Here is a 14,453-nt window from a genome sequence, read left to right on the forward strand (position 1 = left end):
AAATAAAGTTATTGCAACATAATCAAAAATGCTGTTTGCCCCACTCAACTCTTCCCACAGCACCTGGGAATATGCTGAGACTGTGTTTATGTGAAGTCATGGTTTCTGCACCACCAGTAGGTCAACAGATTCCTCAAACCAAGACTTCTTGGGAGGGAGGTGGTGGTGGAGGAGGAGAAGAGCAGGGAAAGAGTCTTGCAAGCATGTTTATTTTACAGTCACTCGGAAGTTGTAACCTGTCCCTGAGAGATGATGAATCACCAGTGCAGCTCTATAAAAGCCAAAGCACGTTATAAGCTGAACCATCAGAGCTCCAAAACCTTGGCATTCATCATGAAGCATCCAAGCGCTGCAGCGGCCTTCTTTCTCTTGCTGGGCATATCATGGTGTTTGGCCCTGCCGATATCCATATCAGACGAAGACGACAGCGATGAATTCACAAGGGAGAAATTCGAGTTAGCAGAGGTATGACGTAGGACCTAGAATAGGCTCTGTTCTCTCTGTTGTCTTCTCTTCTATTAAAACTGAGATTCTGAGCTCTTCAGAGCAGGGGCTTGTCCTTTTCCCTTATGTGAGTCTGTAAAATTAATAAATAGCAGTGAATTAGAAGTCTAACTGGTTCTCTCTCCCCCTCTTTCTTCCCAGCGCTATCTAAAGAGGCATTACAACCTCCAGTCCAACCCAGCTGGGATACAGAGGAAGACAGGTGATACAGTCACATCCAAACTTCGAGAAATGCAGGCGTTTTTTGGACTGGAAGTAACGGGCAAGCTCAACGAAGAGACGTACGAACTAATGCAACAGCCACGGTGCGGCGTTCCTGATATTGGGGAATACAACTTCTTCCCTCGAAAGCTGAAGTGGTCTCACACTAATATAACATACAGGTAATGAACCTGGCTCTGGGTCCAGATCCATTTGCGCTGATGCTTGACAGTATCTTCATGTGGCACAAGTGGTTATGAGTGGTAGTCTCGTAATCTGGGGAACTGGGTTCGCGTCTCCGCTCCTCCACATGCAGCTGCTGGGTGACCTTGGGCTAGTCACACTTCTCTGAAGTCTCTCAGCCCCACTCACCTCACAGAGTGTTTGTTGTGGGGGAGGAAGGGAAAGGAGAATGTTAGCCACTTTGGGACTCCTTAGGGTAGTGATAAAGCGGGATATCAAATCCAAACTCCAAACCTCTGCCATGGTATTTTTTAGAGACTTTGGTTTGGCACACTCGTCACTTGAGTGCTCTGCAGGATCTCGGGGGGTTTGCTAATTCTGATCTGATATGTGAGACTTATAGCAGGAATGGGGAACATGTGACCTTCAAGGTGCTGGTAGACTCTGGCTCCCATCAGCCCCAGCCAGCCTGGCCCATAGTCAGGGATGATGGGAATTGTAGTCCAATGCTACCTGCAGAGCCTCAGGTTTCTTATTCCTGGATTTTAGCCTACCATGGGGCTACAGCTAATCTCCTAAACAGAATATAAACTAATGTGGAAGTAAGGCCCATTAAAATCAGCTGAGTCAGTACATAAAGGATTTATTTTTGTAATATGTTTAATAGCATGACACTTTGCAACATGGAATCACAGAAACATAGAGGGTCGTCTGTTCTACCCCCTGCAGTCTGGGAATCCTGCCCACAGCTAACCCTGAATGGACTTGAACCACCAACCTTCTGGTTATAGCCAGATGCACTACATTTATTTATTTTTTTACAGCAGGGTTAGGCATTTAGCATGTATTTTGTGTCATGAAGTCAACCTGGTGTGCTGCTTTTTGCAGACTAACAAGATGTGGAATAAGGTTATGTGCAATGTTTGGAAATCTCATGCCCTGTTTTACTGTCTCTAGAACATCAAAGCCTATAAGGTTCAAGTTCATTTAATTTGCCCCACACAATTTCCTTTCAATTTCCTTTTCCAAACAGCGGGTGAGGAATCAGACAAGAGAAACACAGTACAGTACCTTTTGTGAATGAGGTGCTCAGATGTATCTAATAAAAGCAGGAATGGAAGTAAAGTTTTAAATATCTAGCTGAACCAGCAATATGTCTGACTTTATTTTTATTGTTTAATACCCTACCTTCTTAACATAGAATGAAAGTTACACATTTAAATGCTTGCGTTCTAAAGCAAGTCGAAATAAACCTATTTTGCATTGGGCCCCTGTTTAAGTAGAATCAAAAGGCTGGAGAAACTATCATTATGTCTCGGTCATTGTCCTTTATCAGTACTTCCAAAAAAGAAGGTGAATTTATTATAACTCAGCAATAAAAACTACACATTCTCTAACAGGAAAGGGGCATATATCTGTATGCTTGCTATATTTGCTAAATTGGCAGTGGAGAGAGATGTGTAACGTTTGAAATATTGTGATAGGGGATGTTTTGCAACATGTTTTGAGTTTGCAGAGAACCATCTGAAGGTATTTGGATTTTTTTTTGTTGCGTTTCTCCTAGGATTCTAAATTACACCCCTGATCTGAAAAAGTCTGAAGTCGACAGAGCATTCAGGAAAGCATTCAAGGTCTGGTCTGATGTGACGCCACTCAACTTTACTAGAATTCGCAATGGTACTGCTGATATCATGATTTCTTTTGGAAGGAAAGGTAACTAGAGTGAAATTGCTGTCTTAATGGCTGTGTTACTTGTTTCCTTGATTTGCAATTAAGCATGCTGATAATATTTATTCCTGTTTCAAACATTTACAGAGCATGGTGATTTCTATCCCTTTGATGGACCTTCTGGATTATTAGCCCATGCTTTTCCTCCTGGGCCAAATTTTGGAGGAGATGCTCATTTTGATGAAGACGAGCTGTGGTCAACAGATTCCAAAGGTAATGTATGATTTGAAGATAATTTTTATTACCACTGTGTGGGTTGTTAGTTCTAAATAGCATCCACTATTTATGTTTGACCAGTGAATTACTTAGCAAGCAGATTCTCCTGTCTTGTTTTGCTGCGTGATTCATAATGATTGAAATTAACAATTTCACAAATAGTAAATAATGACTGAACAGGTTGTTTTGAATATTGCTTCTTCTGCCATTCCTTACCCATATTGCCTGTGCCATACCTTAAGCAACCCAGGCACTCCGAGCCTTCCATATTAACTTGGAAGTGTGCTTCACTGAATTCAGTGGAACTTACTCCCAAGCAAAGATACATAGGGTTGCAGCCCAAGGCTAAAGGCGGATAAAGCAAAGCTGGGAAACTTGTGACTCTCAAAATGTTGCTGTTGAACTACAGCTCGCATCAGCCTCAGCCAGTTTGGCCAATGCCCAGTGATTCTGGGAGTTGTAGTCCTATAACATCTGAAGGGATGCAGATTCCACAACCCTGGACTAAACCAGGGATGTGCTACCTTGCTGTTCATTTAATTAACATATGACAGATACTATTTCTGTTCTCTCTGTAATGCAAAGAAAAGAGTAGTAAATACTATCAGGTGTAATATTTTAATACATTGCAAAAGGAGGTATTAAACAAAAGAATCAGGCTAAAGCAGCCTAGTGATATAAGCTTTGTAGCTTTCATAACAAGATGCACATGCTGTTTTCTAGGATATAATTTGTTTCTTGTGGCTGCCCACGAGTTTGGTCATTCGCTGGGACTTGAGCATTCCAGAGACCCAGGAGCTTTGATGTTTCCAATTTACACATACACGGGAAATAAAGGCTTATTGCTTCCAGATGATGACGTACAAGGGATCCAGATTCTATATGGTATGCCTGCATCCCCCCCCCGTTTCCCCCCTATGTGTACATATGCAATGAAAGATATGAGTAATAAATTTCCCTGTTGTTTCTGTTCGCCAGCCTGACGCGGCAAGATCTGTCACCGTATGACTTTACATTGCACATATAAAATCACAATTTTCTACAACCATTCCATATATTAGATCCCATGAAATGCTGCGTACCAGTTCAGATGTTAAAATAAAGGAAGGACCATTGCTCAATGATAGAGCTTCTGCTTTGCATACAGAAAGCCTCAGGTTCAATCCTCATTTCATGCAGGTAGAGACTGAAACCTGGGAAGCTGCTGCCAATCGGTGTGGAAAATGCTAAGCTATATGAACCCATGATCATCTCTGTGTTACTAACTACAGTCAACAGGCTTATAGTTTCCTGCATAACACATGTACTTTTCTGGACAGGTGCAGGAGACCACGACCCCCATCCCGATCACCCCAAAACACCTGAGAAGTGTGATGCAAACTTGACACTAGATGCTATCACGGAGCTTCGAGGAGAAATGGTGATCTTCAAGGACAGGTGAGGCACAACTGAAATACGTGCATCCATAAACTTTTTTGTCTAGGGACAGAGCAGGCCTGTGCAACTTGAAGCACACCCAGTCAGATGCACTCTGCCAGCCACACACATCCTCCAAATATTGCAAAGGTTGAATAGGGCCACCTTTGTAAAAACAACCCAGTTCTCATCTTAAGGGTCATTTATTCATTCTATTATATCCGTGACTGCAGACAGTTTTGTAGGCATTGTACAAATAAAAGGAGAATAACAGCACTGCAAGGCAACCACAGTGAGGTTAAGAAACAACATATAAGCACTACTCTGTTTTCTCTTGTTTTGAGTTCTCTTCACTTTAATCCCTACTGAAAATTTTCAATTATATATATATATATAGAGAGAGAGAGAGAGAGAGAGAGAACATACAAAGCCACATTCAAAAACCAGTATAATATGTTGCAGTGAATAGCATACGACTGAGTAGCCAATCCCCAACATAAGTCCTGGGAAAAGAGGAAAGTCTGGTGGTGTTGGTGCAAGGCTAAGGAGAGCATTAACACCCAAGTACTCCCATTACCCAGCGCTGAAGCCATGATGACTGTGCTCTACCTCCACTGCCAGAGAGTGTATGCCAGTTGCTGGGGAAAACAAGGGAGGAGAGCACTGTTGCACTTAAGTCCTACTTGGAGGCATCTCAGAGACATCTGTGGTTGACCACTGTGAGAGCAAAATGCTGAACTAGATGGGTCATTGGCCTGTTCTAGCAGGCTCTTCTTACAGGATGAATCTGGTTCTCCTGTGGTACTGAGATTTCTTAGGAGGCCCTATTCCCCTCACAGAGCTACAGTTTCCAGAATGGTTTAACAAACAATTCCTCTTCACAGGGAACAGTAGCTCCATGAGATGAGTAGGGTCTCCTAACAACTACCCTTAATAGTGCCCATGATTCTTTGGGGGTAGCCACGACTGTTTAACATTTTATGATACTACTTTAAATGTATAGTGCAGAGGGAGCCCTTATTAGTGGGCTGCATTTGGCTTGGTGCCTCACAAATTACTTTGCAAAAAGGAATGTTGTGAAGACCTGCTCCAAAACACTGAAGATGAGCCAGATTAGTGAATCTGTTAACACAAGCTCTTGGGAATAGCTTCCAGGCAAGAAACATGCTTTGTACCTTGAATGATTGACTTTAGAATTATTCGTCAACTATTATATTTGTATATTATTTGTGTTGTCTGAGAAATGGCTCCAGCAAATTAATTTCTGAAGCACTTTAAGGACTATTCAATATCTTTCACTTCAGTAAAAATGCTAGCCTACCATGTTAAAACATCCCTCTTCCTATCATAGGTTCTTTTGGCGCCTACATCCTCAGATGGTTGAGGCGGATTTGGTACAAATTAAGTCGTTTTGGCCAGAAATCCCAAGCAAGATTGACGCGGCTTATGAGCATCCTACCAACGACCATGTGCTGCTTTTCAGGGGTAGGTCTTCTGCAGAAATCTCTCTGCCTGATCCTCAAGACTCTTCTCACACCACACACCCTTCCCCCCCCCCCACCGGCCTCAGTGAGAGGGGCATGGGAGTCTGTGCAGAAACAAGCCTATTTGTTGTTCTTTCCTCCTCTGACTTGGGCCCCCAGAAGTTTTCTCGGAAAGGAATGCCACCGACAAGGCTTTATAATTGTGTGAGTGTACCAATCCCACCCATCCTAACTTCATTCCAGTTAATTAAATCCTCCTCAGTCTAATTTTTACAGAAGGGGAACTAAGGGTGAGACATCAACATGCCTAAGACAATCACATGGTTGAATCCTAATACATTACTTCATACTTATCCACAGGGAAGAAAGTCTGGGCTTTGAATGCCTACGACATAGTAGAGGGCTACCCTAAAAAGATTTATGAACTGGGCTTTCCAAGATCAGTGAAGGGAGTCGATGCTGCTGTCCACATCAAAGACACTGGCAAGACTCTCTTTTTCGCTGGAGAAAAATACTGGAGGTATGTTGAAAATTCTTATCTTCCCCATAGTTTCTCTCTCATTCTTCCCCACTATTCCAATGATGTAAGAACGACGTTTTGCTTATAGTACCAAACAACTTTCAATGTACAATGAACATTTCAATGTACTCATGTGTTAGACCAGGAGCCCTCCGTATGTTGCTGGACTCCAGCTCCCATGAGCCCAAGCCAGCATGGTTCATAGTAAGGGATGATGGGAGTTGAAGTCCAATAGTAATTGGAGGCACCACACTGACTAGCGCTGTAGTAGACCAATGGGCAAACAAGGGAGGACCCACACTGAGGCAACTTTTTTCCACTTTCACAGCATTTCCTTACCCAATGTTCCCAAGTTTTATGTGATTTTTCACATTAGGTAAAAGCCACTTCTGAAAAACTAGCAGAGCCTAGTGGACATTTAGCACACATTTCCAGGTTATTTGCTTCTGGGGGGAAATTCGTTGGCATCCCGGTTAACCCAGAAAATTGTAGTTTTTCATTTTAATTTCACATGACAAAATTGGGGCAGTATTCCAGCATACAGTATTTAAAATTTAGCACAACATGGAGGTATATTGATCCCGATCCATAATGTAACAAGTAGTGCTGTGTGAAAGCAATGTCAGAACCCAGGATTGAAGCCCTAGCATTATGGTCAGGAAAACTAACACAATTATCCCCACGTAGGATTGCGCCATTAATAGTTGCATCCTTGATATTGCACATGCTAGCTAGCTTGAGCTTCTGGCATCCGCACTACGTAACATTTCTGAATAGGGCAGAACAATGTCCTTCAACCTTGGGTCCCCAGATGTTGTTTGACCACAACTCCTATCATCCCCAGCCAACTTAGCACAGGTCATGGATGGTGGGAGTTGGTCCAGCAACAACTGGGAACCCAAGGATGAAGACCCCTGGGGTTGGCCATGTGTCTCCTACCTGTTCTGGAGTGCGAGGCATTGTGGGGAAGAATTCTCTTGCAAAGCAGCACCTGCTTCAAGGAACTTCCCTCCATTTCATGCTCAATATTGTATAGAGATAGATGATGCGCCCTCAGCCATTTTCAGTATGTTTTTGTTCTAGCAAGAATTTATAGGTTTCTGCTAGAAATGCTGACCCTTTTTGTATCCTGTCTTTTTAGTTCTATGGTATCATTTATTGGTCTAGATTTTAGACTTGTTATGTTTGTGTTTTGTCGTCAGCTGCATTGAATTGGAACAGAATTGCAATGCATAATGCTATACATAAATAAAACACTTGCTTATTTACTTTATTTCCCCCTCAAATGAAGTTATGACGAACAGAACCAAGTTATGGAGAAAGGCTACCCTAGATATATTGAGGAGGATTTCCCTGGGATCGGTCACCGAGTGGATGCAGCTTATGAGAAGAATGGTATGCATTTTATTTGTGTTGACACCTGGCATTTTGGGGTGAAAAACCAGAGTCCCAGATTGGCCTCTAAAGTACTACAATACCACTTTAAGGACAACTGCTTTCCCCAAAATTATTCCAGGAGCTGATCTTTGTTAAAGGTGCTGAGAGTTGTGAGCAGACCCCTATTTCCCCTCACAGAGCTACAGTTCTCAGAGATCCCAGTGAAGAGAGATTTAATGCTAATCCTCTCTCAGAACTGTAATCCTGTGAGGGGAACAGGGTTCTCCCATCAACTCTCAGCACCCTTAACAAACTACAGCTCCCAGAATCCTTTGGGTGGCGGCAGGGGAGCCATTGCACTTGGCACCCGGTTTGGGGTCTCTGAAGTTTCATCACAAAGTGTTATTGTGGACACTTAGATTGCAAACAGGCAAGAGTGGGCATAGAGCTGAATAAAACGTACATATGTTAATTTATATGTATATATTAAAATTTAGAAATTGTTATGATGACGACATCTTGCCATGGTGGGAAACGCTGTTAGCAGGTGCCTTGTGAGCCTGCTCGGTCTACAAGCCAGGTGTGCCCAGGTCTTCCTCTCCTCGCCCCCCATTTTACTGCCTTATAATAATAATATTATTATATTATATTATATTATATTATATTATATTATATTATATTATATTATATTATATTATATTATATTATATTATATTATATTATATTATATTATTTATTAATATATAATACAATATAATTATTATTATATTATATATTATATTATATATTATAATTATTATAATGATTAAAATAATTATTATAATTATTTATTATTTATACCCCACCCATCTGGCTGGGTTTCCCCAGCCACTCTGGGTGGCTTCCGACAGAATATTAAAATACAATAGTCTCAGTGCCTAGGACTTGCTGATCATAAGGTCGGCGGTTCGAATCCCCGCGGTGGGGTGAGCTCCCGTCGTTCGGTCCCAGCTCCTGCCCACCTAGCAGTTCGAAAGCACCCTTAAGTGCAAGTAGATAAATAGGTACCGCTTTATAGCGGGAAGGTAAACGGTGTTTCCGTGTGCTGCGCTGGTGCTGACTCGCGAGCTGCAGCTTCGTCACGCTGGCCACGTGACCCAGAAGTGTCTTCGGACAGCGCCGGCTCCCGGCCTCTTGAGCGAGATGAGCGCGCAACCCTAGAGTCGGTCAATACTGGCCCGTACGGGCAGGGGTACCTTTACCTTTTTATTAAACATTAAATGCTTCCCTAAACAGGGCTACCTTCAGATGTATTCTAAAAGTCTGGTAGTTGTTTTTCTCTTTGACATCTGGTGGGAGGGCGTTCCACAGGGCTGGTGCCACTACCAAGAAGGCCCTCTATTTGTGCATCTATTTGTGAGGCATGCATTGTACTAATTGGAGTTGAGCAATTTAATCTTGGACATAACAGTGGGTCTTCATTTGGGGCTCCTGGAGTGCAGGGGAGCATTAAATAAACTTCCTATAGATGGTTGATAGTAAAGGGAAACCCTCCAAGCCCTTGCTTCCTAACGCAGGGCACACGCCCCACAGAGGGGCAATTTGATTTGGGGGGGGGGCAATTCAAGAATGAATTATTAATAGTGAGTGGCCTTTTAGGCTTCTTCCACATGAATAGGAGTTCACTTTCTGAATAATAAGAATTATATGTCACTGGGGGTGTGCATGAGGATTTTAGATATGTTTAGGTGGGGCATGGCCAAAAAAAGTGTCGATGGGCAACATCAAGGTACCTGCCTCTCTCTGTCCTAAGGGTTCCTTATCATTAAAACCAACTTGAACACAATAGAGGATATCTTCAAAGAGAATATTGTCTTCCAAACAGAACTGCTTCCTGTAAAGTGGGACAGGTGATCACCTTACAGTTGTACATGCCTGCCTCACAATGCAGTCCTCAACTTGTCTGCTCATAAGTAAATCATATTCGATTCAGTGGGGCTTGTTAGCATCCATCTCAAGAGACAATGGAGTTTGCTTCTCAGGGTGAAGTCAATCCAAGGCTCGGAGTGCAGCCTTAATCAACAAATTGCTTTGTGAGCAGGGGGTGGGGAATGATTTTTGATTTACTGTTTTTAAAAAGAAGTAACATAAACCAAAATAAATAGCAGCAACATGAAGCAGGAATCTTATCTGAATGGTTTCCTTCTTCTGCAGGTTACATATATTTTTTCAATGGACCACTGCAGTTCGAATTCAACATCTGGAGTGAAAGAATTATGCGGGTCTTGACCACCACCTCCATTTTCTGGTGCTGATTGCTCTGGATCAGGTTCTGAACTGTGGGGAAAATGCATTCCATGAAAAATTATACTGCAGATGTTTGATTTTATATGTGTGTGTGTGTGTGTGTGTGTGTGTGTGTGAGAGAGAGAGAGAGAGAGAGAGAGAGAGAGAGAGAGAGAGAGGCAAGGTAAAGGTAAAGGACCCCTGGAGTGTTAAGTCCAGTCAAAGGCGACTATGGGGTGCGGCACTCGTATTGCTTTTCAGGCCGAGGTGAGTGGGCTCAACTACATTAGTCAAAAACAATGATTTGAATGCATTATAAACATGCAACACCAGATGGCACCAGAGAGCAGATTTTTTTTTTCTACGCGATTTTCCATAGGTTTTTTTTTCCTTTTGTTATAACAATCTAATTTCTGACTTATTTATAGCGGGGGTTTTCCCTGTGTGTAGATCCACCTAGTGAGTGTGAGAGTCTTTGTGTGTGTGTGTTTTAACCAGTCAGCTTGATTCTGTGAACAAGCTCTTTGCCATTCTTCCTTTGACTTTGTTTTGTGTATATGAGGCTGTATAGCACTATGTCCATCAGTCTGGAACTGAAATAAAAAAATGTTTTTAAACGAGAGCATTCATATCTTGTGGGACATTACAGTTCATAAAAGATGACAGAAGAAGCAGGCAACATTCCAGTTACGTGCTGATCAAAAAACTGGCCCTGTAGAATTATACTACTCGAAAACTCAACGTGAACGAGCAACTTTCTGTTTGTTTATTTGTGGCATTTGCATCCTGCCCTTAAGTCAAACAGGCTCTCAAAGCGGCTTGCCAAAAATCAGTACTTAGATGGTCCCTGGACTCAAGCTTACTGTCAGGGGCTCAGGAGCAGAGGCAAAGGGAAGAGAGGAAATGGAGAGCGAAGGGGAAGAATCCGAGGGGAGCGTAGGAGAAGAGGACAGTGGCCCGAGGGATTCCATGAGCCTCTCCAGCGAATCGGAAGATTCACAGAAGGGGGCGCCAGTGGCCAGGGGCAGGGGGTTCCCAAGGGGAACGCCCCAGGAGCAAGGGGGCAGCAGGGACTCCCAGAGCAGTAGTTGGAAATCAGGACCAGCTTCCCCACCAGAGCAGAGTGGGGGGGGAAGAGTCCCAAGTATCGGGGCCAGTGCATTCCCCACCAGGGAGAGAAGACGAGGCAGGGCTGACCACGCCTCCATCAGAGAGTCAGACAACGGAGGGGAGGTCAGATCCAGCCAGTATCACGGAAGAGGGAAGCAGTGACAGAAGTAGTGTAACGGTTAGGAGAAAGGTCACTGGGTTGGCGCGAGAGGCAAGTTCAAATGTACAGGAGCGCGGGACAGCAGAGAATGGGGATTGGGAACCGGGTCCTAAAGCCCGCCGGAGGCAGGGGGAGGAGCTAAGCGACTCAGCGTCGGAAGAGTCCAGAAAGGGCAATGCCCCAGCGGGCAGGAGGACCCAGAGGAGGAGAGAGCAGCGGAAAAGGTGGAGCAGGGCTAGGATCTTAAACTGGTGTCAGAGGGGAGGAGACTCAGACGGGACTTCGCCGATCTAGGGTTTAAGACGTAGGGCTGCACGCTGCGGCTTTGAAATGGAAACTGAACTTCAATAAAGACTTTTGTACATTACGACAGCCTAGCGTTGGTCCTCTGTGAGCTGGGACCTAGAGGCAGCTCTGACACTTACGAAATACAAAAAGACACAGCACACAAGGAAAAGGGAATGGGCAGGAGAAGGGAAGGGCAAGCTCAGGTACACATAACAGTTCTTACAGTGCAGCTGAGGGCATCAACACTTGACTGATGCCAGTGGTGGTTCTGGGTGTCTTGCCCCGATAAAGAGTGGATCTCCACAGAAGCACCATTTCCTCCCAGTACAGATCTTGAAGCAGGCCAGGAATTGTGGGCTGCTCCTGTCATGTTGCTATTCTCTCAGGCAGCTTGTGAAAGAGACTTGGCAGCTTTCAGGATGAAGTCCTGAAATGCGATAGACAAAGGCAGAGCTTCCAACTCCAGGATGGTTTTAACCCATGGTTTTAAAGATGCAGTGCACAGGGATGCTACCCTGCGGAAGTGGTCCATTTTGTCAGCCTCCTGTCCATTGGGGAGATACCCTTCAGTCATGACTTCCAGGGCAGCGTACAGATAAAACACTCGCAATTCCCCTACAATTCTCAGAGTGGTTTAACAACCAATACCTCTTCAGAGGGAACTCTAGGAACTGTAGCTATGTGAGAAGAACAGGAGGTCTCCTAGCAACTCTCAGCACCCTTAACAAACTACAACTCACAGTACTGTACATTTGTGGCAGTACATTTCTTTTTGCCTTTAACCTCATGCTGTTCACGGTCAATTTCTCTTGCCCCATTCTCAGTTAGAATCTTAACCGCTGACGACATTGCGAGGACAGTTGTGGTTACGAAGGGATATTATTTTGCTAGGAGGTTTATTCCAAGGATGTGGTGTCAGAGTTTTGATGACAACATTATTTTCTCAGAGTTTAGAGAGAGAAGGTTGTGTCATAACATTTCTCCCTCCTGCTGTCCCCATATGCTCTTGAAAGGAAGAGGAGATATGTGCTTTACAAAGAAATTTGTTGGGGCAGACAATTTCACAATATAGCTTTTCATAGGCAAATCCCTTCCTCAATGTCTCAGCAACTAATGATGCCCATTTCACTGTTCCCATGCGCAGTCTTCATTTCTCCATTTTCTTTTTCTTTTTCTAAAATCATTTTTTATAAATCCATAACATCACAGCATCATACAATATACAATTCTAAGAAGAACTTTAGCGTAAGCACAACAATAACTATACAGTGCCCATCAATTCACAACATGTTAAAAGAGAAAAATCGCAAACACACAATATCTATCCCCTTAGCAACGGCCATAAGGGGCTGCTTATCCAGGGAGGTGTCTCAGTAATAGATCTAATCCAAAAGATTTCTGGAAAAGTGGAGGTTGCATTGCACCTCTCAGACTGGCCACATAATACAAAAAGGGGCCCACATTTCTGCAAACTTTTCTCAGTTTTCAGCTCCTGGTTTGAAGTACACTTGCAAACATTCATGCCACCCAAAGGGCCTAGACTGTGTGAAGGAGTCATGTTTTAATTCCATTCATTCATTTCTACATTTATATCCTACACAACCTTCAAGGAGCTCAAGAAGGTGTCCACGATTCTCCCCCTCCCTATTTTTGCCTCACAATAACTCTATGAGGTAGGTAAGACAGGCATTGCCAAACTTGGCCCTCCAGCTGTTTTGGGACTACAACTCCCATCCTCCCTAGCTAACAGGACCAGTGGTCAGGGATGATGGGAACTGTAGTCCCAAAACAGCTGGAGGGCCAAGTTTGGCCATGCCTGCTCTAAGAGGATGTGTCTGCCCCGAGGTTACTCTGTGAGCTTTGTGGCTGAACCCTCCTAGCTCATAGTCTGACACTTTAACCTCTATACCACACAGTTAGCACTCATGCCCTCCCCATAGCCATGACTGTCCAGACCTTTTCGCTTGGGATGGGGGAGATACCAGAAAAGCAAGGGGCAAGGTTGGATCTCACCTCCCAGCTATTAATTTTGCACTGGGCGCCATCACACACACTCAAAATGTTTGGTTTTTCTTGTAGGCGCCCAAAAACAGGACCAAAAGCCTTTGCTTCTGGCTTGTTCTGAGCTCCACCCTCTGGTCTCTTTGCTCAATAGGTTCCCAGGCTGTAGGGTTTCAAGAGCTGCCTGTTCTACTCCTAACACACAAGTACAGAAAGCTCAGGCACTCCTGCATCCTTTGCACCTGAATAAACTACCAAAGCCACCGAGTCTGCCATTGCTCTCTGCACATTAAGTTGTGTGTATGCTTTGGGTGTGTGGGGGAGGGACCTTGCCAGACAATTCAGGGTGCGGCTGGCAAAAGTGTCAGAGCTGAGTGAGGGCTCCCCATTTCTGTGTCAGGAGCATAGAAAGCTGCCTCATACTCAGTCCATCCAGGTCAGTATTACCTAACCTGCCAGGGGCTCTCCAGGGTTCAGACAGGAGCATGCCTAATCCTACGTCGAGATTTGGGGTACGGAACCTGTGACCTTCTGCATGCAAAGCAGATGTTCTACCATTGAGCTAATGCCAGTACAGTGGTACCTCAGGTTAAGAACTTAATTCGTTCTGGAGGTCCGTTCTCAACCTGAAACTGTTCTTAACCTGAAGCACCACTTTAGCTAATGGGGCCTCGATTTCTGTTCTCATCCTGAAGCAAAGTTCTTAACCCGAGGTACTATTTCTGGGTTAGCGGAGTCTGTAACCTGAAGCGTATGTAACCTGAAGCGTATGTAACCTGAGGTACCACTGTATTCCCTCCTCTCACATTTACCAGCAATCTGAGGGCAGCACACATGCGCACACACACCACAATCCGACACCCAACATGTTTTGCAGGTATTGCAGGAGATGAGGATTTTAAAAAGCAGGATTTTCCTGCATATTTCAGTGCCTCCTCCCTTCCTTGGGGTCCCCCACCCCTTCCTTTCCTCACCCCCCATTTTACTGCCTAGTGCATCT

General features: G+C 44.1%; 1 protein-coding gene across 1 annotated transcript; it reads left to right on the forward strand.

The window, feature by feature from the left end:
- The first annotated feature begins 221 nt into the window (after nucleotides 1-221).
- Nucleotides 222-10,511, forward strand: LOC310843461 (collagenase 3-like). Its single transcript, XM_083736901.1, has 11 exons — nucleotides 222-465; nucleotides 646-887; nucleotides 2,453-2,601; nucleotides 2,704-2,829; nucleotides 3,556-3,717; nucleotides 4,152-4,269; nucleotides 5,600-5,733; nucleotides 6,093-6,252; nucleotides 7,544-7,647; nucleotides 9,823-10,026; nucleotides 10,072-10,511. The coding sequence occupies exons 1-10, from the start codon at nucleotides 250-252 to the stop codon at nucleotides 9,921-9,923; spliced, it is 1,512 nt and encodes a 503-aa protein (XP_083593027.1). The 5' UTR covers nucleotides 222-249; the 3' UTR covers nucleotides 9,924-10,026; nucleotides 10,072-10,511.
- Nucleotides 10,512-14,453: the final 3,942 nt, after the last annotated feature.

This window comes from Podarcis gaigeae (genome assembly GCF_964106915.1).
Source record: "Podarcis gaigeae genome assembly, chromosome: 4".
In the NCBI taxonomy this organism is placed as follows: Eukaryota; Metazoa; Chordata; class Lepidosauria; order Squamata; family Lacertidae; genus Podarcis; species Podarcis gaigeae.